The sequence below is a fragment of the Anastrepha obliqua genome, chromosome 3, assembly GCF_027943255.1.
Source record: "Anastrepha obliqua isolate idAnaObli1 chromosome 3, idAnaObli1_1.0, whole genome shotgun sequence".
Classification (NCBI taxonomy): Eukaryota; Metazoa; Arthropoda; class Insecta; order Diptera; family Tephritidae; genus Anastrepha; species Anastrepha obliqua.
In genome coordinates this window covers 100,808,346-100,832,132 of record NC_072894.1, presented here as the reverse complement: position 1 = coordinate 100,832,132, position 23,787 = coordinate 100,808,346, and the positions used below count along the sequence as shown (strand labels likewise).

Below are 23,787 nucleotides of genomic sequence, written 5' to 3'. Positions count from 1 at the left end.
GTTTTACGAAGTCCAATCGTTGAACCCAATTTTCGACCACTCTTTTGCATAAATCGGCCGAAATTCCGGCAATTTCGCGTTCAATATTGGCTCTGAGCTCACAAATCGTCGCCGGCTTGTTACTGTACACCAATGACTTCACATAACCCCAAAACGGGAAGTTTACAAATGACAAGCGAAAAATAAAAAATATTGCGTCGTTCGCCCTCCCTATCGGAAAAAAGTTGAAGCGCACCTATTGAATAACCCTATACTTGATGAAACTCAGCTGATAATCTGCAGCACTATTGGAAAAGTTATTTTGACAATTTTTAAGAAAATTTACAAGAAAATTTTCAATGAGAATGTAAATAAAAAACACGGCAACAACAAAGAAGCACTTAAGAGGTCCCGGTGGTCTAGAGCTCAAAAATTTAGGGCATTTTTAGAGTTTTTTTTACAATAAAGAAAATTAAGAACGAAATTTAAATTTTTTAAGGTTTTTATTTAACTTCTTTTAAATAAAAAAATGAAAAACAAAAAAAATGTTTAATGTTAACATTTTTAAAAATGGCGTTGAAGTTGACCCTCCCGAAAAATTGGACCTGGACGGTGTTGTCCATTTTGGCTCTTCTATTTATCTGAAACATAAAAACAAAAAAATTATTAATCAGTATGACTGTAGCTATGTCCCGTATTAGAATAAAAAAAAATTTCACAAAATGGCGCGATTTTAAATTTGACACTCTAAAATAAGGGTTTTTCTCAGTTTTTTAATAAAAAAAATACGAAATAATTGGAATAATAATATGATTCTAGTATGGGCGATAGCCATTGATGTTGTGAATAACATATTAAAATTTCAGATGATTCGGTTGAGTAATTTTTGTTTTTTTTTTTTTTTTGACAACTCCAGGCTTAAAAAAGGAATTTTGAGATAATTGAGTTTAAAGTTTTAAGAGTGGATATTTTCCATGCCGCCGCGTAACGTATCTGACTCTATCTGCTAAAACGGCTATAGAATCGAAAATTCTTCCTTCTTCCAAAAATTTGACAGTATATTCTACTTTCGAAATATCAGACAATAAAAACGATTTGTTGAAAATTCTAGACCACCGAGATCCCTTAACTTTACATTCAAAATTCTAATATATACAAGAAAAGAAGCAAATCATCTGCTCTAGCGAAGTCAAGGTGAATTGAATACTTTTTCTATCATTCTTGTAGCGAAGTCACCTCGTATAAATTCACCTTGCACCGTTTTGTCCCAAACATGTAAATATGTATGTATATTGCATCATGGTCAGAAGGAATGGATTTCTTTTTGAAGTCTAACTCATCTTCAAAGCGCGTTTGCCAACTAGCCAATATCATGATTCCAGTCGAGCTAAATTTTGCGATAAAAACAATGCAACTTTTTTGGACAGTAAAAAGCAGTTATTCTAAACTTTACTTGCTTTTCATTTTGCACCTCATTTGCGCATTTTTGGAAATGTGTTTGTTTTGCTGGTTATGATCAACAAACCGTCAATATTTTGTTAATGGAACATCCTATGTTGACAAAATTGTCAAAATTTTCGCTTAGAACGTGATGCTGCCATAAAAAAATAACACTGGCACAATTATTGACGCTCGACCACACCTCAATACTACGAGAACTGTTCGCGAATCCCTAATAAAAATACGTTCACATATGCAGTGATTAGCAATAAATATACAAAAATTAATCTACCCGTTCATATATGGCAGATTAGCTGCTAAATTAACAATCAGCTGTCCACCACCACAGCCACTGTTTTGAAGCGGTTTTCTTCACAGAAATTGCTGGTTGGGTGGAATATTTTAGTATTATATGAAGAAACGGCAAATAGACGCAATAGTTCATTTAATTTCGCAATTTGCTGCTAGTAATAGGCAGTTGGAGGAAATTTGTAAACGACGTCTACTGAAGTTGCAAAAAATATGGCAGCAATACACATTCTAAATTCAATATTACATTTCATAATACGCAATAATTGGAGAAAGCTACTATAGATACACGCTTTCTTGTAATATGAATGCTTAATTAATATCTAATATCCAACAAAATTATATTAGAATTATGACTAAAAACCTCTTTTCTTTGCCGGCAACCATTTTAATTAGTTTTTACTTTAACGTTTCTCTCAAGGCGAATCTATTAAAGATGGTGTTGGTAAATTAGCTGACTTGTTTTTTTTTTCTTTCGCCGTGTCTATGTGGCTGTCAGCCCAGAATGAAACAAGGCGAATTCATAATTTGTTTTCTTCTTTGCCAATACTTTGTTTTGACAACCAAACGTACAGAACATTGTTGTTGGTCTAGTACCACCACTTTTAATGAATGCGCTTTGGTTTCGCCTTACATTTGTAATAATAATTATCGATAACACAGAAAACACAGGGTTGTACACCAACCACTATATTTTCGTTTCTGCGACAGCCGGTTCTACCTTAACGGAACGACCCGGATTTATCGTATATCCGGCCAAGGATGGTCACTCCAGTAGCACTCCTCGTACAAGTATAGGGAACGTTTTGCTGCTACCGTAACAACAACAAAAAGTATATTTATAATCTGAAATTATTTTATAATATGAGATTATTTTATAAAAAAATGTATAAATAAATTTTTAAATATATAAAAAAAATTGTAAAATAATCTCAGTTTATAAAATAATTAAAAATTTGTTATAAAATAATCTCGGATTACACGCGTAAGCGTGTATCACGCCAATAAGAAGAAGAATCTCCCTTTTTAATTACGGATTGGCGGTTAAGCATGAAAAAGTAGTTAATCAATTTATGTGTGCGCCTCTTACAATAATTGTATATTTAATCCAAAACGCATTTGATTTCACATAAAACCGGTAACATTTCATTTTATTGAATTTATTTTGATTTTCATTTCAAATTTTTACACAAAGATTGTTGCTGGGCATATATAAGAATTTACATAGTTAATTTGCTCATTTCCTACGATTCTAATCAATAATCATCGAATGCCTTGCATTTCTACTTTTATGGAATTTTCAGAAATGTTTATAATAATTAATAATTAATAATAATAATAATAATAATTTGGTGAAACTAAATATTTCATTTATGAATACGATTTTATTTTCTTTCGAAATTTAGTATATAATTCATTACTTAAACGTATGTATGTATTTACGTAACTACATTTTTATGTATATCAATTAAGTAATTAATGCTAACTGGGTGAAATACAATATTTATAAAGGTAAGGAGGGAAGAAAGTGATAACAATTTCGCTTAGCTATTAAGAATCGCAGACCTTTTAAAACTTCCACTATAGTAGCAGTTGTTGTAATAGTTACATCATACTCGTTAACATATTTATATGTAATAATATTAATAAAAATTGGCAAAACATGCGCTTTACGTATTAAGCATACAATTAGTTAAGTACTATTGAGCCTTTATTGAAAATGCAATGAGCGCTTTAATTATGAAAGGGATTGAATGTGATGCTCCTTCGGTCGGTGGTGGTGGTGGTGTTGGTGAAAATGTTAATTGTGATGCTAAGTGTGCTATGGCCTGACGCAAAAGCGTCAATGTGTTATGTGTAATTTTAATTATAATCTTAGTTCTTGCTTTCATCGCTGCTGCTGACTTAGTTATTTTCCTGCATTTATGTCGCCACTATTCGACAGTGGAGTCGGCCGCACCTGGCGCCGTTTTTGAGATCAATATTTCTGTTTTATCACTTTTATTATCATCAACCGTTTCTTCGACTATACGATCGCCAACCGCATTGTCAACATCCCTAGCTTTATCACCTACATCCAAAGCGGATTTCTTTATGATTTCCGTTGACACCGATATCATATCCTTTACTAATTGAGGAACATTCTCATCATCCGACGGGCTTGAATTAATATCGCGCTCGAATTCATCAACTTCATTATCTATGGACAACTCCTCCAAGTCACAATTGAGCGGGCGCCAATCATTCAACTCCGTCGTATTCAACTGGTTTGGCAAAGGTTCGCCGGTTATATCGCTAAGACGCATGCGCAAGCGTTGAGAGATATCATTCAGTTCCTCTAATTTAGCACTGACGGCTTTATGGATTGCGCTACCAAATTTTTTAACTGGGTCCTCGGTGGCACCGTCCGAAGGGTCTTGTGCGCTTTCATCACCACTATCCGCCGCCTTTAATTGTAATTCACTTTTTTGCATTTGTGTTTGCTGAAATACTAAGTGAGCAAGGTACCTAGCGTACCAGCCATCTATTGGCTTGGCATGCAACTGTAACTGTCCATTTATGCGTCCATTAAAATCTATCACATTGAAGATGCCACCAATGTACAGGCCATGCAAAAAAGTGCTCAAGTCCAAGGCGATAAAACCAATGATGGCATCATCAATGGGCTTGGGCACCAAAGTTGTGGTGGAAGTTGAGCTACTGGTAGTGCCAGGCGGTACATTTGCCTTCTTCCAAAGCTTGAGAATGAAATTTTGCTTCGGCTGCAATGAGGTAAAAGAAAGTGTTTCAGTAGAAGATGCAGAAGAATGAGGATAAATGAGCAAAATAGAATAAAATAAAAGAATACGAAATAAAAATAGTATATACTAAAATAGGTATACAAAATTCATTACAAAAAAAATATTAATAAAATTATTAAATAATAAAAAAATATGAATAAAAAAATATATTAATGCAAAAAACAAATTTATAAAAAAAAAAATATATTAATACAAAAAAAAAAAATTATCAATGTAATTGGCGCCTTTCGTTGGGTGTTTGGACAGGCTCTTTCTCCAAATTGTGGGCGCGTCTCGATGATCTTGCACAAATGGTGTTTTATGCCTCTGAACGGTATATGGTTTTATCAGAAGCTTTCTCATGGCAGAAATACACTCGGCGTTTTGCCTTTACCTGCCGATAAGCAATCGCTCTTAGGAAACTACTTTTTTCACCATTTGGTGTTTCATGCTCACTTTGGGTTTCGAACTCGGGCTGTAACGAATGGTAGTCTAGCATAACCCAATCGGATACGGCGAAATAAAATTTATAATATTTTTGAAACCATAAAATGAGATAAAAATTAAAAAAACAAAAATTAAAATAAAAAAAAAAAATTTTAATATAATAAAAAAAAAATTGAAAAAAAAAATACATAAATAAAAATTAAAAAAAAAAAAAATAATAAATAAAAAAAATTAAATAAATAAAAATAAAAAAAAAGTTAAAAATTAAAAAAATGTTCCACAAGTGGAGGGAACGGCGAACAATTTTTATAAGCTTTGTTTGGCAGAAATACATGCAGAGGTGTGCCACTGCCTGCCGAGGGGCAACCACTATAGAAAAAACCTCTTCATTTTCCTGTCTCATGCACGGAGATTTGAACCTACGCACTCCCGAATGGTAGTCCCGCACCAACTCATTCGGCTACGGCGATCGCAATTAATTATACCCAATTAGTAATATTTTCGAAACGATAAAATTAGATAAAATAAAAAAAATCAAATGGAAATAAAAAGTATAACGAAATCTCAACTAAAATCTATAGAATGCAACTTAAATTATCGCAAAAACTGTTTTCATACATTTTCCAAATATTCTGCGCCCACTGTGATCAAAAAGCGCTCCGACCAATTCGGATGCGTGGAACGCTCCGCAACCTCTGTGGCGTAGACATTTCCTTCATGCGACTTATAGGGTCCACCACCGCCCAAACACGCATCCGCTTGAAATGTAACATACGTAGATGGTGCTTCGCCTGGTGGAAAACGTTTCGATGCCGAGCGCTTGGCGCTATGCTTTCCACCCTTACCCTTAGCGGCAGGATTCAAAGCCAATGCAGCCGCACACCGAATGAACAGCTCAAATTGGAAGGTGCGTTCTGGCAAACGTATCACGGGCTGAGTAGCCCCATACTCATTTGAATCTCTTGCCGGCGGAGCAGCTGTTGTTGTCGTTGTTGTTGGCTGAGTTGGAGCTGGTGATACTACTGTTCGTGCTGGCAAAGGCGGCGGCTGAACTTTTTGCAATGCCTTCTGCAACATTTCCATCAATTCTACAGTAGGTCGAATACTTTTTGGTTTGATTGCTGGCGGTCGCTCAATATTTTCGAGCGGCATACGAAGATTCGGATAGAGTGGATCGTGTAGAGTGTTCATGGCAACACAATTAAACATATCGGCGTGTAGAGGCCGAAAGCCACGATCCTGTTTAAGATAATTGATCTGGTCTTCGCTACCAATAGCCAACAGACACTTAATTTCACCAATCTTCTCACCACTCTGACCTATTATGGGTGACCAGGCATCAACGGAGATGACGGGAAGCTAAGGAAGTTAAAAAAAAATATATGATTATTTGTTTATACTTCAAAAAGCAATGCGTTGCTGAATACCTTCTCTGTAACCAAACGGTTTACCATAATTTCATTGCTGAATGCTATATAAAATTGATGCAACGGTAATAGCACCACGCCTACTGGTGCCAGCGGTTCACTCGATTGTAATGGTCCTCGCGGATTTCCATTGCCATCTACGGTTTCTGGACCCAAGGGACGATCCCAAATTTTTAGCTTCAATTGCTTACCCTTGACACAATTTAGAAACTGCTCATCCCGGACTACGGCAAATTGCTAGAAATAGTTGCGAGAACGTTCTTTAGGTCGCCTGTGTTGGAAAATCGAAAAAAGTGGAAACTCACCTCTTGATAATAGAATTGTTGCACAGCCATAGACTTCGCTGTGGCTTGCTCTGCTTTCCAAAAGCGATCGCACACAAGATGATATTCACGATTTGCGCACATTTGCAATTGACGAACCTCACATGCGCACACGAGGCCTGTTAGGAGGCGTACCCTCATCGTTTCCTTATCGAAGATGCTGTCTGTATCTACTTTAGGGGTATTATTATCTTTGGTGTTGGTTTCATTTGCTAGAAATAAGAGAGGATGCGACGTACATTAGATCGAATTGGTGACAGGGAAATGTTATGGGAATGTTGATACAAAATATTGGAATATCAAGAGCCAGAAATAATGATCGATTCGGCCGCAGGCGGTATTTTTTTTTTGTCGCTTTGAAGCAACCTATGTTCTTAAAGAATGAATTTGAAATCCCAGAAGTGTAACGAGATTTTAGCAGAGACACGAAAAATACAAAAAATAAAGACATTTCAGAAAACAGTGAGCTATTGTGGATATATTTATACTTAATTTGAGTTTCGATCACTAAATATTCACGCGAATATTTCCAAACTTACTACCTTTATTGGTCTGTGCCACTAAGATAGTTCATCCTTCGAAGTACCGAAAAAATCGCAGCTTCAGTAGAAAACAAACCAGAACTATCGATTCCAAGCTATTCACGCCCATGGCAGCCGGTTTTACGTTACTCGGGTTTTCCCCCACAAAGGGCTGCCACCCCAGTAAACTAGCACCGTCCAGTGAACCGTATTCCAAGTCCTTCACAGGAATTGGGAATGCCGCAGACCTCGTGAGCGCATTTGAAGCACCGAAACTTCGCCCCTTTGGGGTCAACAATAGTTATTTTCGTGTTATATCCCTGTTGAAGACCTGTTTATCAGCCGGTAACAGAAGTGGAAGAAGAAACTGTCGTATCAGATAATCCGTGGCGGACTTTGAGATGGTCGCGGTGTATGTGCGTATGAGTGTGTGAAGAGGACAACCAGCTTAGGCTTCGCCAGAAACACCAATTCGAGAGAGGATCACCACGACAGTCGGTTATACGTTACCGAAACGAACCGGATTTGTATCCGACTAAGGACTGTTACGCCAGCAGCAGTCCCCATATATGTATACAACAACAACAATGAAAACCGCTATCTGGAATAAGCTTGCAAAATGGATGGAGAACAACCAAAGGCAGAAAGTTCATAGAACACGGCGGCGTCGAAATTTAATTTGTACAAGAACATCTCGTCGAAAGCTGAATAATGCTGCATTAACCGCTCGGCATTCTGCTAAAAAGCCGATATACACAAATACAATTGATTGAAGAAAAATAATTATTCGAGACGAGTCAAAATTTAGCATTTTAGGTTCAGGAAACCGGTGAACGCTCTGGGGGTTGTTCGATCTACCTTTAGACAAGGTGATGGCCACATGGTTTGGGGATGTTTCTCCTACTATGCCATTAGGCAACTAACCCTAATGCATGGAACAGTTAACACGTTTTTTTTTTCCACTGACTGCTTAACTAAAGTTGGATAACTTCAATTAATTCCAATTTCCTCATTCCAAAAGGGCATAAAATTTGACATGAAAACAGCTCGAAATACAATTTTTGAAAATTGTCACTTGCTCTCAAGCCAATCGGTCCTACGTTACCGGAACAGCTTGAATTTATATTAGCATTCCCCAAACTTTTATGTATGAGGAATGTTTATGCTGTACCAACAACAAAATTTTTTGAATGTACATTATGTGGTAACAGCTTTTGAAGCCCTAGATCATAATAATTCCTTATAGTCCGGGAGCCAGGGGTCGATTTTGGACTGCGTTTTTATACCGTTAAATTCTTGACTATACTTGTGATTTAGCTTTCATGAATAATGAAAGTGAACGTCAGCTGGCGCACCGCAGTGGGTGTGATTGTGGGAGGTTACAAAACGTGTCGAAAAAAAATTTCTACCAACTCATTTTTTGCCGGCTGAAATTTGTTTCATGTATTGTTGACATTTAGTAGAAAAAAAATAGTCAGCTGTATCGTAGAGGGGGGGAAATACGTCAGCTGAATGCAATGATACATTCTTGCTTCAGCTGTCAGTCTTCCCACCGCTATAAACGCAGCTGACCATCATTATTATATTTTCATATGTGTTCAAAATTATGTAAAAAAAATTGCAATCGACAAGTTCGCCTGTTCAGCTGTCGTATTTTCCCCCCTCTACGGCGCAGCTGACTTTTTTTTTTATTCTACTAAATGTCAACAATACACAAAAAAAATTTCAGCCGGTATAAAATGAGTTGTTCAAAAATTTTTTTTTTCGACACGTTTCGCAGCATCCCACGCACGTACCCACTAGGGGTGGGACTATTCGAATAAAAATTATTCGAATAATAAAATCTTTTATTCGAGAGGTATTCGTAATTCGAATAATATTTATTCGAATTTTTTATTCGTTTATTCGAATAGTTAGGTATTCGAATAATGAACTATTCGAATTATTTGAAACGAATAGTATTATTCGTTTTATTCGAATAATGTTTATTCGAATATTATTCGAAAATAATCCCACCCCTAGTACCCACCGCTACTGGACCAAGTGACGGTTGGTTTCGTCATCCATTGGATGGCGTTTGCCTTCAGTATTAAAATCAGTCGGCATGAAATGATGAGGTCAAAATGACCACTGGCTCCCGGACTATTATAAGGTTTGCACTTCACCCTCATGGCTGTTTTGTTCCCTCTACTCAACACAATACCTCATACAGACTCAGTTCCTTTATTAAACTCAGCATAGAGCTGGGTTGGATTGAGCCTTTGCCTTTCCTCTTTTAACAGAACCTTATTCGGCTCGGAGCGAATTCGGCAGAATCAGCTGATGGGCTGGCGAAATAGGGGATGGGTTCACAAAAAAAAAAAGATGAGATTGAACGAGTGTGTGAATGCATGTGAAATAATCGTGCGGAATTCGCCAGCCGAAATCCGCCTTGCAATTTTCTTATTCACCATATGTAGTTAACGAGCAAACAAGGCGGGTTTATTACAGCTGATGGCATCCGCTCAGTTGATTTTTTCGCCGTAGATATGAATAACGTCAAAATTATTTGTTTTGTTTAAATCTGTGTGCTTACTTTGTCATTTGTGTACATTGATAACTTATAGTTAGTGATTCAAATAATATCTAAAGTGACATATTACAAAAAAAAGACATGAAAAAGTGTGTATTGGGCTTAAAAAAGTTAAGCTCCTGCCAGAATGACAAGCCTAGAGAATAATAATCAGTTTAACTTTTTCCTTTCAGATGTCCTGAAGAGCCAAAATCCTATCTTCTTTTTAAGACGCTTACTTTGGTGCCACACTACTACAAAGAAATATGTTAAAACAAATTGTTTTTGTTTACTATTTGATGTCAATAATAACATACTATAAAATCAAAACGATCGCATTTTATTTTCTTCAAAAAAAATTCCAAAAAAATATCTATAAAAAATGAGTATTTGACCAGACTACTACCATAAAGGATCCTTTTAGCGTTCCTGGAGGGTAGCATGCTGATTTTGACGCAATGAAATGCAAAAAGCAAAAACAAATTGCACGTATGGTTTTACTTATTCGCCGATGCCATCACCTTGGAGTAAAACTTGTAAAACTATCATCCCTGATTTAAAGTTTCTCTTCTGTCAAGTTTAGATGGAACACCCCTTACATATGGCTTGAATGCACACTGATTATTAGCGCCGGGTACAGAATTGTATATTCTCAAGCAATGACGTCACAGCAAGTTTGGAATACGCAATTTCATATTCTCTCATTTTTGTATTATTACGTAGAGCTTAGCATTGAGCCTCTCAAATAGTTTCATAAGCGTACACCATGCCACTCAACAATATCGTCAACCTAATGGGCAATCAATTTAGAGCACAGCGCGGGAATGAAGCCAAAGCACAGCACCTGTTGCCAAATCTACTAATTAAACTTTTTTTGAAGTTCACATGCGCTGGGCGATTTAAATAAATAAAATGGCAAATAATAGAAGAAATTCCTTCATTTATTTATCACTCTTCAATTGACGCAAGACAGGCGAAAACAAAAAAATAATGTTATATAAATCTCCTAAGATTTTATACCATCTGTTGGGTTTTTCGGTTCAACGGCTATCAAAATTATATGTATACGAGTAATCATTTTTTAACAAGCCCAGAATAGATAAGCCCACGTCAGTCGAGTCTACACTTCAACGTTGTCCTCCCGCCAGTCGGTTTTAGATTACCGGAACGACCCGGATTTATATCCGGCCAAGGACTGTCACTTCAGCACCATTCCCCGTATATGTATGGGGAATATTTATGCTGCTACAACAACACCAATAGAAGACCACGTCAGTCGAGTCTACACTTCAACGTTGCCATCCCCGCCAGTCGGTTTTAGGTTACCGGAATGACCCGGATTTAAATCTGGCCAAGGGATGTCACTATAAAGCATAAGTAAGCAGCAATAATAAATAATTAAATACAATAAAAAAAATCCTTGGTTTTTGTTTTTTTCTTCTTCTTTGTTTTCTACTATATTCAAGATATTTAATGTGTATAAAAAAGTTAGCCAATCTAGGAATAGTACAAATAATAATTTGCTTTCTTTAGAACATTCATCACCATTAGCATAACTAATAATACCAAATTCAAATTCAAATTCTACATCACTCGCAAAATCATGACGATAATGAATTGCAGGAATGGTATTTTTGAATTTTTTAAATAATGTTAAACTACTAGAAAAATGTGGGGTATATACACTCCTTTGAATATACCCATTTTGATGGTCGTTTGATTCACCAACGAGTGGCAGATTCGCGCACACGCGCACACACAGTGTTCTTAGTCATTGAATGTCGGTATCTTTCAAGAACAGCAAACGCTCGAGTTGATATTCACCTTTAGTATTCGAAGAGGTTGAGGCGGTTGCAGCTGCCGCTGCCGACGATTGTGACACATTGGTGGCATTTACGTCAGTACCGGCACCACTACCAGCGGTTTTTGTATTTTCCTGTTGCTTATCACCGCCTGGGTGCTGCTTAATTGCTATTGCCTCACAGGTCATGCTTGTAGAGTTGTTGTTGGTGTCAGCTGATGCGCACAAGAGTAGATTAATTTTTAAATAGATATATGCCAATGGTACGCCACGTCTCTGAATGGTTATGCGCTTGCATTGTTCCAACAGTGCCGCATCGTACAGTTCGCGCAATTCGAAAACACCCATGCCAAGCATTTCATTCAAGCAAGTACCCGGTTCGCGCCACCACACTGTAAAGTGTATGCGGCCAAAGTTTGGCATATCTACAATGGTGTTGTTATTGTTGTTGTTGTTGCCATTCATGCAATCAAGTTCATCAATTAATGGCGTCAAGTTGACATCGCGCTGCGCTTCCTGACCGAAACGCGTACACTGAGTTAGACTATGGAACTTCTCCGATTCGAATTGCATAATGTGGAACATTTCGTAGCGCGGCACATGCTTGATCAGCTCATGCGATAGCTGACACTCAACGGTGAATATCGGCCGTGTCTCATTCTGCAGCAATTCCATGCGTTTAGTGCCTTCTGGTTCTAGTGTGAGCGCTTCCAATTGCAGTTTTACGCTCTTGATGCGCCTAAATAGCTGCAGCTCTTCGCGCGTAATATTCTCAACTGTTTCTTCTACAGGATCTTCGAATTCTTCCAAAGCAAATTCATCGGTGTAGTCATTTATATCAATTTCCGAGTTCAACTCCAGCTCCTGCTCCGATTGCTTTCGTTGCTTTGGTTGCAGCTTTGTCTCACCGGCCAAGTAGGCGACCAGCTTAGCGTCGAGTTTACGCATTGCCTCTGTAAGGAAGAGAAGAAAAATACGATTAATTAATTTTTTTTAATTAAACTTTTTTTTTTTTTGAAAATAATGTTTTTAAGTTATTAAGAAAATATTTGCTATTTATGTGTAATAAAAAAAATTATTGTCGAGAAAAATTTATTTTCGTACCCATATTAAGTTTTAAAAAATTTGGTTATTTTAGAAGTCACTAGAACCAGCAAAAATTATTTTTTAGTCAGCAAAGCGTTTGCTTGTAGATTTGTGTGTGTGCGTGTGTGCGCAACTTAGGCGATCACTACGAGTACTGATTTGGCCGCAATCGTTGAATAGAATGAAAAATTTGCCGGTCGATGAGGCTATTTAAACCAAATAGTTCTCATTTTGCGAGCGCACTGTTTTTTCCGCTTTTAGCGTTATCGACAAATAAATTCCAATAGATTTGATTATGAAACGAGAGGTAAGAAAGTAACTCAGAGTGCTAAACAAACTTGAGAGAGAGAGAGAGAGAGCGCATATTGTTCGACAGTGGGACAAAGTGAAGCAAAATCAAAGAAATAAAAACGAAAAACTTTGATTTCAACTTTTTAAAAATTTTTAATTAAACCTCAATCAGTTATTTGAACTTTTTAAAGCTGAAAAAGTAAAATTTCCCATTACTCTTTTATTTAGGACCAACTTCTCAATATACCTTAAAATGTATACTGGGAGAAAAAGAAACCAGACTACTAACATGCCGGTCAATTATCCGATTATTTCTGTGATTTTATCGACATTATCGATATTTCCTTTAATATCGAAATTGCCTGATCGGAATCCACCAAACCAAAATTGCGAGTAATTAGCTGTTACAATATCGGCACCATAAACACCAATCACAATTCCACTGGTCTGACTTGCATTTTTGCCTTTATCAAAGAAAAACTGTGAAATGTACCGAATTTTCTTTTTGTCAACTTCCATCGCTAACACCCTGTAACTTATAACTGAATGAAACTAATAAAAAAACAAAAAAAAAATTGAGTGTGAAATGTCACCTTGGAAACGAGCATAAACTTTAAATTGTTTGTTTTTACGAGATATCGATCACTGTAGTAGAGAAAATAATGAAGATCTTTTTCCCCAAACATGTCAGAAAAAACCAATAATAATTTAGACTGCAAGCAGAAACAATTAAGGTGGCGACAAATTAAATGATAATGGACAGCCCTTCGAAGAATACCCAAGCACTTCCTAACCCGCATCTTTGTAGTTTACCTTGAGCACTTAAGGAAAAAGGCTACACATTTTTCGCAGTGGAAATCGACCCAAAGCAGGTACTTTTTATTTCCATTATGCATTAGCGAAAGTAAGTAAAGAGTAAGGCGTGGGAGGAGACGTAAGACAGTCGATTCAACCAATTATACAGTTGTTAAAGGCACGTAGTTGCAGGACTCAATGGCACGCAGGACTCACTTACAGGCAGTTGTTGGTGAGGAACCATCCACAATCAAGTGATCGAACTCAGAGGAGTTATTGTGAGACGTTTTATCGGAGAAAACGCACCCAAATTTCATAACAATTTATAAAATTTATATATATATATGTATATAGTTTCTCGTAGTTCCTAGGTGGAACATAGGCTCATATGTAACAATTTGAAAATGGAAAGGTGTTAGTACCTGCACTAACGGCCAAAGTGCACCAAGGTTCCAATAAAGCAGTTATACTCCTTTTAAAGTTTTACAAAAATATAAGTAAAAATTAAACTCTAAAAGAAACAAGATTACCAGCACCAGAACAAATTTTAGGCATAAACTTACTCTTTAGTTGTCAGCACCTTTAGAAGAGAACTATAGAGGGACGACGATGATGTAATTCAGTTATATGTAAAGCTCTTTTTCGAGTATGTAGAGTTGGTAAAGTAAAGAAATTTCTTGTCAAACTTAATAGCAACGTTTTAAGTGAACCACAACATTCAACTGAGGCTAAACTTAGTTTCAAAATGTGAAAAACTTGCATATAGACATTAGGATCCCGAAATGTGGTGCTCAGATAGAGAATGCGCTTATGAAAGGGGCGGGAAAGAACGTACTAACTTGACATTTCCTCTGTCGGGCGCTTAATTAATTTCTCAACAATAATAGAAGTTTTGAGAAGTTTGAAGAAGAATAATGAAACTAGGTTTTAAACGGTTGTAAATATGAAAAAGATTGAATTCCAACGTTACGGCAGCCGTCGTAGTCGAATGAGTTGGTGCGTGACTGTTATTTGGAAGTACGTAGGTTCAAATCCCCGTGCATGAAACACCAAAATGACACACAAAATTTTTTTTCTATTAGCGGTCGCTCCTCGGCATTTGTGGAAAACATCAAGACGCATACCACAAATAAGAGGAGGAGCTTAGCCAAACACCCAAAAAGGGGGTAAGTGCCAAATATTAATTCGTTTATTTTTTTTTTTTTTTTTTGAATTAAGTTATTCAATTACAGAAGTTCCAAGGATGATCGAAGACAAGGTTTGGCCATCCGACTACATTTCTGCCATGAAAAAGCTCCTCATACGGGACCATACCCCGTTCGGAGTCAACTTAAAACTGTAGGTCCCCGTTTTTGTGGAACAATATCAAGACGCTCACCACAAATAGGAGAAGGAGGTCGGTCGAAGCCCAAAAAGGGTGCAATTATTTATGTATTTTTTAAACTAAGTTATTCAATAACAAAAGCGCCAAGGATGATCGAAAACAAAGTTGGGTCATTCAAAGCAAAATTGTGAGGGTATTATTTGGCTCTTACGTCCAGCAAAATTGTACCCCTTCATTTCACACGTATTTTTATGACCTTCTAATCAATCGTTTTTCAAACGGCAACAAAGTAACATGATTTTTTTTTTTTTGTATATGACCAACACTATCTCAGTTTTTGCTGACCTCTGTCATAAACAAACTAGCATCATAAAGCCTGTCACGTCAGCAAACCAACTTATTCCTTCAAATTCGCCAAGAGCCTAAGAACGATTTGATGTTGGCTACACCTTTATATTACAGGGTTTGATTGAAAAGTAATGAGCCTTATTTTTTTTTAAGCAGTTTTATTAAACCTTTTGGCTTATACAACTAATATTCTTCAAAATAGGACCCTTGAGCGTCAATACACCGCTGGTAGCGGTCCTTCCACTGCAGGAAACATTTTTTAAACTCATCCGGCGGAGTCGCGTTCAATTCGGCTATCACAGTTTTTTGGGTCACCTCGATGGAGTCGATCAGCTTTCTTTTGAGGCGCGGTAACAAGAAGTCCGGAGAGGACAGGTCTGGGCTGAAGGGAGGGTGGGGAAGCACCGGAACCCCCATCTTGGCCAATGCAGAGGTGCAGAGGAAGGCGGTGTGCGCCGGCGCATTGTCGTGATGAAGAATCCAAATGTTGACGAGGTCGGGCCGAACCCGGGCGACGCGGTTTTTCAGCCGTTTTGTAAAATGCCGCGTTGACAGAGCTTCCTGGAGGTACAAACTCCTTGTGGACGATGCCTCGAGAGTCGAAAAAGATGATCAGCTGCATTTTCGCCACAGCAAAATCCTAACACACTTTTAAAACAGCTTTCACGCGCGGAGCGATGTTGACTGCACCGCTGTTGCCAGCGAACTGGGACCGGCTTCTAGTGGAAGGGGAAGGTCCTATAAATTGAATATCCGGTTTTTTAAAACATTTTTTTTTCCAGTTCATAATTTTCATCAAAAAGCCCCATTGTTGAAGGGAAAATAGAGCGCACAGATAATGTCTCTATGTCTCTCTACACATGAGAGCAAACAATATACTCAATGATTATTTGAAATTACTACCCTACACACACACATGCATAGTATATTTATTGAAAATTATATAAATTACAAAATAATTTTATAAATGTTTTTAAAACCATTGATAGCAGAATTATTTTCTATTTAATCAAATATAAGGCAAGGAGAGAGACCTAGTAAGTATAGTATTCAATGTGACAAGGGTGCTTGAAGAAGCAATGAACTGTCGTACATACACCAGTATGTACATACATACACACCTATATTTACTAATGCATATTATATACACCACCGCTTTGCTATTTTATTCGACACTGTATTTGGTTCATAAACAGAAAAAAAAAATCTTACCCGCCTGCTTGGTCTTCTCAGCTGGGTCGTAGTGGCACGAAAGACTGTAGCGAACTCTCGATTTTTTTGCCCTTATTTTGGAACGTTGTAGCACAAAGCTGACTGCACCCAACATAAAACTGTCACAAAACTTTTATTCAAGACGAATAATATACAAAATAAGGGATCGAGTTGATCTTTTCGATCAATTTTGATGTTTTTTATTTTTTACATTCAGTGCTTTCCATTAAATTTGAGTTAAAATTTAGAATTTTATCAAAAAACCTTATTAATATAGGTTGTTTTTTAGAGCTTTGGCTTTTGGCTTGGCAATACTGCTTTTAGTGGTGGTAGATTAGAATTGCTTTTAACTATGGTGAAAAAGAAAATTGTGAGGATAACTTTAGCTGGCACGTCACTTGGGGATTGGGCAGCCGTATTCTCACGATCATTTCAAATGTATTCACACACTCGGCCAATTCGTCGCTGCTCAGATAACAACGAAGTAGCACGAGTGAAGATTGTGTTAATTTGTTTTCGTATATCACTAACACAATCGTATTGCCAGCCGAAATCCGCGCGATCAGTTCACACATATTCACACACTCAGCCAATCAGGCGTTGAATAGACGGCAACGAAGAATCATTGGTTAATTTTTTTCGTATATCACCAGTTCAGTTTTTATGTAAACACACCTCAAGTGACGTCGACCCATCAGTAGAGCCGTATCGTATTCGCCCAGAGCCGAACAACGGTCTGTTAAAGAGCTCACCTCTGAAATCTTTTCACAATGGCTAGGTTAGTGAAGTAACGTTATTTCACCATGAATTTCAGGAAAAACGTGGATCAACTTACGAAGCTTACCGTGGCTACAATGCGTTTAATGACCAGCATCCTTTCCTCCCTGCAACATTCAGTTCTACGTTATCGGAACGACCAAGAACTGTCACTCCAGCAGGATTCACCTTACAAATTCGGGGAGTGTTTATGCTGCTACAACAACAGTAACTAGGATCCGTTTTGGCTTAATGACTAAATAAACAAGAGACAATTCCAGATTTGGATTGGACATTACTTAGTATGGTTTGCATGCCTTTGGTGCATATTCCTATTTCCTTATTCCTCTATTTCATAGAACTGCAGATGAAGCTAATGTTTACGTCAATGTTGAGCGCTATAGCTACAACAACATTTTTTTGACACTATCTCATTCTCATTGAAGCATTTTTATTTTCTGAACTTAACACCAACTTTTAAAGAATTGTCAAAATTGAAAATTCCAATCGATCGGCGTCTTCGTTCGCCATTGAACCTCCCAAGTTCATTGGACCCATCATCATGACGGGCAATGGAAGCAAATATAAGCCCAAAATATCAAGAAAGTATAAAAAAAAACTCGCAAGACAGTATGGAACAAAATTAAGTACATTTTCTTATCATCAAGGGAAGAATATGAGTAATTAAATCGGTTTATGTGGAAGTCACGAAACTTATTTGTATAGTGCAGTTTTGTCTCCGGGTTGCTTATCGCCTATATAATCGTCTATACAAAAGCGGGACAGGTCTAGTGCACATTTCACGATTAAGAGTGCACGCTTCCGATTTTGCAACTTTTGCAATTAGCAAATAAAAGTTAAAATTTTTGAAATTATCATGAATTACTAATAACCTATATTACATAATTAGGGGGTTCACAGGTTATCAAAAAAAATTATAATATTTTGTAATAGTTTAAAAAAATGTTGTTCCCTTGCACAGAAAAGGAATTCAAAAAATATGACTCTGAGTGATTCAAGCCCGAAGCATTATATTTGCTGATTTCTTTTTACTTTAATTGTGCTTGTGTGCTGTGTAGTGCAATAATGCCTTATGCAGGTTTAGGTTTAGGAGCTGATTTCTTACAGCCAAATTAAATGGGTGTTCCCCACTAGGCAAATTGAAATTTTTTAAGACTTTTTTTTATGACTTTCAACTTTATGAGACTATTTGAATCCCCTAATTGACTCATAAAGTTATAAGTCACGAATTGTGAAAACAAACGAGTAGGGGCTAAAAAATTATTCGACAATTTGTTATGGTACGTAAATTTTTTTTCCACTAAATTAATTTGGTTCAAAATTTAAGCTTCAGTAAATATATATTTATTTATGTATATACTAACACATGAATAAAAAAATTTCGTTCAATTTAATGCCTTTTTTCACCCATTTTTGAATTGCAATCGGGTAAACGTAATAGACATATCAGAGTTAAGTTCAAAGTGCGACCCCGCACGACTGATGGGGTTAGAATTTAAGAATTATTTTTCAGATTAAATATGCCGCATACATACATACGAATGTTTTATGTATACAGTTGGGAACAGTCTTCCGGTATTATAATTTTTGGCATTGAAAATAGAGATTCGAATTGATAACTGCGAAATGTTTTTAATTATACAGTGACGTATTCGCCTATCACACGATGGGACCCCGCGATTTGCTTATCTTTGATCCACTATCTACACTAATATTATAAAGAGGAAAACTTTGTTTGTTTGGTTGTAATGAATAAGCTCAAAAACTACTGGACCGATTTTAAAAATTCTTTCACCATTCGAAAGCTACATCATCCACGAGTAACATGGATTATATTTTATTTTGGACATAGGGCTCGAGATATAGGTCAAAACGTGGACCCGGGTAACCTTCGGATGTGTATGTACAATATGGGTATCAAATGGAAGCTGTTGGTGAATGCTTTAGTCCAGAGTATTTTTCATGCCGCTCCGTGACTAGGGTCTCGAGATAGAGACCAAAACGTGGACCCTAGAATGTGTTTGTACAATATGGATATCAAATTGAAGCTGTTGGTGAATGCTTTAGTACAGAGTATTTTTCATGCCGCTCCGTGACTGGGGTCTCGAGATATAGGTCAAAACGTGGACCCGGGTAACCTTTGGTTGTGTATGTACAATATGGGTATCAAATGAAAGCTGTTGATAAGTGCTTTAATACGGGGTAATTTTCATACCTATTGATGATTATGGTCTCGAAATATATGCCAAAACGTGGACCCGCCGTGTCTTTGCACCGAATTAAACCAAACTTACGCACATTGTTAAGTATTGAAAATGGGTTTCGTAAAGTTTGGTTGTAATTCGGAGCACTGGCAACGGGTACAGCGTTCTTTTGAACCAGCCATAATGTCGCTTACTTTTTTAACGCTTGGGGCGGAACTGAACTGTCAAATTGACAGTGTGAGTTACAATGTGTCAATATTTCTTTCTGATTTGGATGCCATAAGGAAAAAACGTAAGTGCAACATGTAAAAATTGTTTGTGAATTTTTTTGGAGTGGATTTTGGAACAGTGAATAATTTCTTACGAAATTTGAGAATTTAATGTGAAATCCGAATGAAATTATGTGTTCGTGGAAAAAAAAATTTTTTTCGTTTTTTTTTTGAAAAATATAAATGGATAATGGTTAAAAAAGCTCCAATGCTTAATAAAACATATAAATTGAAACGAAAAACTCATGGATGATCAGGAAAAAAGACGATTGTTTATTCATATGCGTTGATTTGAAATTTAAAAACAATCTTCTTTTTTCCTGATTTTCAATTTATATTTTATATTTACTCAAAAACAAATAGAAAAACAAAAAATATTGTTTATGCCAAAGCGCTTGAATAAAGAATAAAGAAATAAATAATATGAAAACCATATATTTTCTGTTCTAAACCATATCTATTCTATTTTAGTGTGCCCAGCGAAGGGGGCCGGGTTTGCTAGTTTACTATAAATTCATTTCACTTTAGCTAGCTCATTTATGGGACCACGAAACCAATAATGGTGCATACATTATGTCTTCATCCATAGAAATAGAGCGGGAAATTCTACGTTGGTTAAGCAGCAGAAGGAATGAAAGAGTGCAAGCAGATTTTTCTCCAACTCCATCTGTTTCAAGAACGATTAAATGGGAGCAATATTTGGAAAGACGATCCAGTAAATCTCCTGGTTTAGTATAGCTCAAAGTTGGCTGGTAATGTTGACGGATAAATACGAGGTGTGTTCAAAAAGTATCGCGAATTTTGAATTTTCGCAGGTTACGTATATTTGAATTTCGATTTTTTTTGGCGCTATGTTGGTACTCATGTCTCTCACTCATGCCGACGAGTTCAGCCATTTTGAATGTTCAGTTAAATGTTGACAGCTGCTTTGCTTGCACGTGCTTCGGCTGGTCTTCGATTTTTACCTATTCAAAAAGATGGATTAAGAACCTGTATTAAATTTGACTGTGTCATACGGAGAAGCAACTTTGGACCAAAGCAACGTTTATCGGTGGTACAAAATGTTCTCAGAAGGCCGAGAAGATGAGAACGACGAAAAGCGTGCCGGATGAAAAAAATTATGAAGTAAAGAAAGTGGTATTGGCCAATCGTCGAATCACCGTTAGAGAAGTTGCTGAGGACTTAGACATATCGATTGGCTCGTGCCATTCGATTTTTTTCAATGATTTGGGCACGAGACGGGTCGCCGCAAAATTCGTACCAAAACTGCTCAATTTCGACCAAAAGAGATGTTGGACTTTGTCCGCGACGACCCAAATTTTCTCCAGAGGATCATAACTGGTGACGAATCGTGGGCTTATGGTTATGACGTGGAAACCAAAGCTCAATCATCTCAATGGAAGCTGCCGCACAAACCAATACCGAAAAAACCTCGGCCACTTCGGTCGAATGTAAAAGTTTTGCTTACCGTTTTCTTCGCTTGCAGGGGCGTTGTGCATCATGAGTTCTTGCCACAGGGTAAAACGGTCAATAAGGAATATTACATGCAAGTTATGCGCAATTTGCGCGAAGCAATCCGCCAGAAACGGCCGGATTTGTGGAAGAACAAAAATTGGCTCTTGCATCACGATAACGGCCCTGCTCACACATCGTCGCTAGTGCGTGACTTTTTGGCCAAAAACAACACACTAATGACGCCACAGCCACCGTATTCCCCAGATCTGGCCCCTGTGACTTTTTCTTGTTCCCGAAATTGAAGAGGCCCATGAAAGGACGACGCTACGATTGACGAGATAAAGACTTCGATGCCGGAGGAGCTGAATAAGATAAAAAAAGACTTTTGGAAAAGCTTAGTTGGCACGAGTGCATAATAACTCATGGGGACTACTTTGAAGGGGGGCAAAATAGATATTAATGAATATATAAAGAATTTTTGAAAAAAACACAAAATTCGCGATACATTTTGAACACACCATATTAAAGAAGATGATGTATACGCTATACCCTTTAAGAGGGGTTCTAAGCTCGCTAGCGTTGAATCCGATATTAGTAGAAAAATGTCTAGACACTACGAAGCATTTGGATGCAAACATCTAACACAATCTAATAAAAAATATCGTTGTTGCTGTTGTTTACCATACATATACGGGGAATTCTGCTGAAGGGACAGTTCCTGGCCGGATATTAATCCAGGTCGTTCCGGTTAAGTAGAACCGACTCTGTGGGTTGCTGTTGTTGTAGCTGCTTGCCCAACTGTCATGGGTCGTTGTTGTTGTTGTTGTTGTTGTAGCAGTATACTTAACTCAGTCAGCGCAATTTTGTCGTGGGCCGTTGTTGTGAATAGTAAACTTTTAGTGGGTAGTATGAACTTACTTTTTGACTACTTGACTACTTACAAATTCGTAGGTTATTTCTTTTCTCGGTATTTTATGATCTTGGCGTATAAGTTAAGTGCCCTTATACTACAAAAGACCATGCGGTCGAAGTATATTTGATCCTTTTATTCCTATATGGAATATGGAACAAGTTGTTTCCACTGATCCCGATTTTGCCCAGTAATTTAATTTCGTTCCATGTCGAGGTGCAAACTTCATAAAGAATCTAATCTAAATCTAAGTCAAGTCTATTCGCCATTACGGATCGATGGTCAAAAAGCATTTCAATTCCTCTTAGGAGTAAGCCTTCATCTACCAAAATTATACTCCGCGATGCAGTAATGGGATTAAATGGAGTACACTGCTCTAGCAACTGAGATAAATGCTGATATAATGCCACTGCAGAAGAGATACGGGACTCGGCCAATATCCGATCAAAATCCCCATCATTGACGAGAAGTAGCTGTGTTAGATCAAGAAGCTTTCGTGGACGCCTTTGATGATCCACCCGTGGCTAGAAAGGCCACAGATAACTACAGGAATCCCCCGAATTTCGGTAATACCTCAAATACAGCTAGTTTTATTTAGTTTGAACATCGACCCGTCCATATTGGAAAGCCCTCTATTATAGCATCATTACATCTTAATCGTAACTGAATCTCACTGTGACACGTGAATCTATTATCATCATGAAAAACAACTGTTTCGTATGAATAAGTTTCAGACTTTGGCCTTATCAGCTTTAGACTCGGCGCGTTATACATCAACATGAATACATAAATGTACATACATAAATATGTAATATTATATTTTAGAAATAGCATAGCTCCACTTGCGGAACGCGTGGCAACAAAGAATGTACAGTTTCTCAAAAACTACATATGAGTTCAAAAGCTTATCAATTGGGAAAGTGCAAATTGGTTTACAGATTCATGATAACGTAACAGATGTGCCTAGTGCGCTAAATATTGTAAGTTCCACATATTTAACCTTAAATTTTAAATGTTACATGGACTCATACTATGCAGTATGTATGTATATATCTTCTGCTCAAATATGAACGAGACGTTATCAATAAAACGGTCCGCGGATGACATATGGCAAAAATAAATTTTTTGTTTTTTGGTAGGACTGTTATAAGCTTACATGGCAAATTTCAGCGTGATATGTCACATAGTTTGTTTTCTGTGCTACTGTAAACAAGTCAAGCTATGCAAAACAGAGTTCCATGTAAACGCCCAGTAACAATAAAAATCTAGATTTGTATTGCCCGTCTGTACTTTCGGGTTTTAGAAGAGAGCCTTTGTTTGAAGTAAATATTAATCATTTGATGTACAGTTCCTGGAAATTTGTCAGTTATATTTTCAATGTAGCGCCGCAAAAACGCATAAGAAATGCATTTAACATAACAAAAACGAACGCTGCCCAAATAGCAGCTAATGCCATAGCTGCGGATCAACAGAAACGAGAGCAGCAGCGGTAGCTGAAGCACACATGAATAATTTAGCTCGAAGTGCTTCGGCCGACT

The 23,787-nt window shown here is 37.2% G+C and overlaps 1 protein-coding gene across 3 annotated transcripts in view; it reads right to left on the bottom strand.

Annotated features, from left to right (window-relative positions):
* Positions 1–2,872: 2,872 nt before the first annotated feature.
* The window catches only part of LOC129240141 (uncharacterized), a 38,774-nt gene continuing 17,859 nt past the window's right edge, over positions 2,873–23,787 (bottom strand). For 2 of the 3 annotated variants that reach the window (XM_054875698.1, XM_054875699.1), the window contains 5 exons: positions 11,602–12,531; positions 6,688–6,917; positions 6,383–6,619; positions 5,574–6,314; positions 2,873–4,490 (listed from right to left, as the gene is read on the bottom strand). In XM_054875698.1, the coding sequence (XP_054731673.1) occupies positions 3,663–4,490; positions 5,574–6,314; positions 6,383–6,619; positions 6,688–6,917; positions 11,602–12,531 (2,966 nt within the window). In that variant the 3' untranslated portion in view covers positions 2,873–3,662. Of the gene's footprint in view, positions 4,491–5,573; positions 6,315–6,382; positions 6,620–6,687; positions 6,918–11,601; positions 12,532–12,682; positions 12,865–23,787 lie in introns of those variants that run through there. The other variant, XM_054875700.1, reaches the window with a different exon arrangement.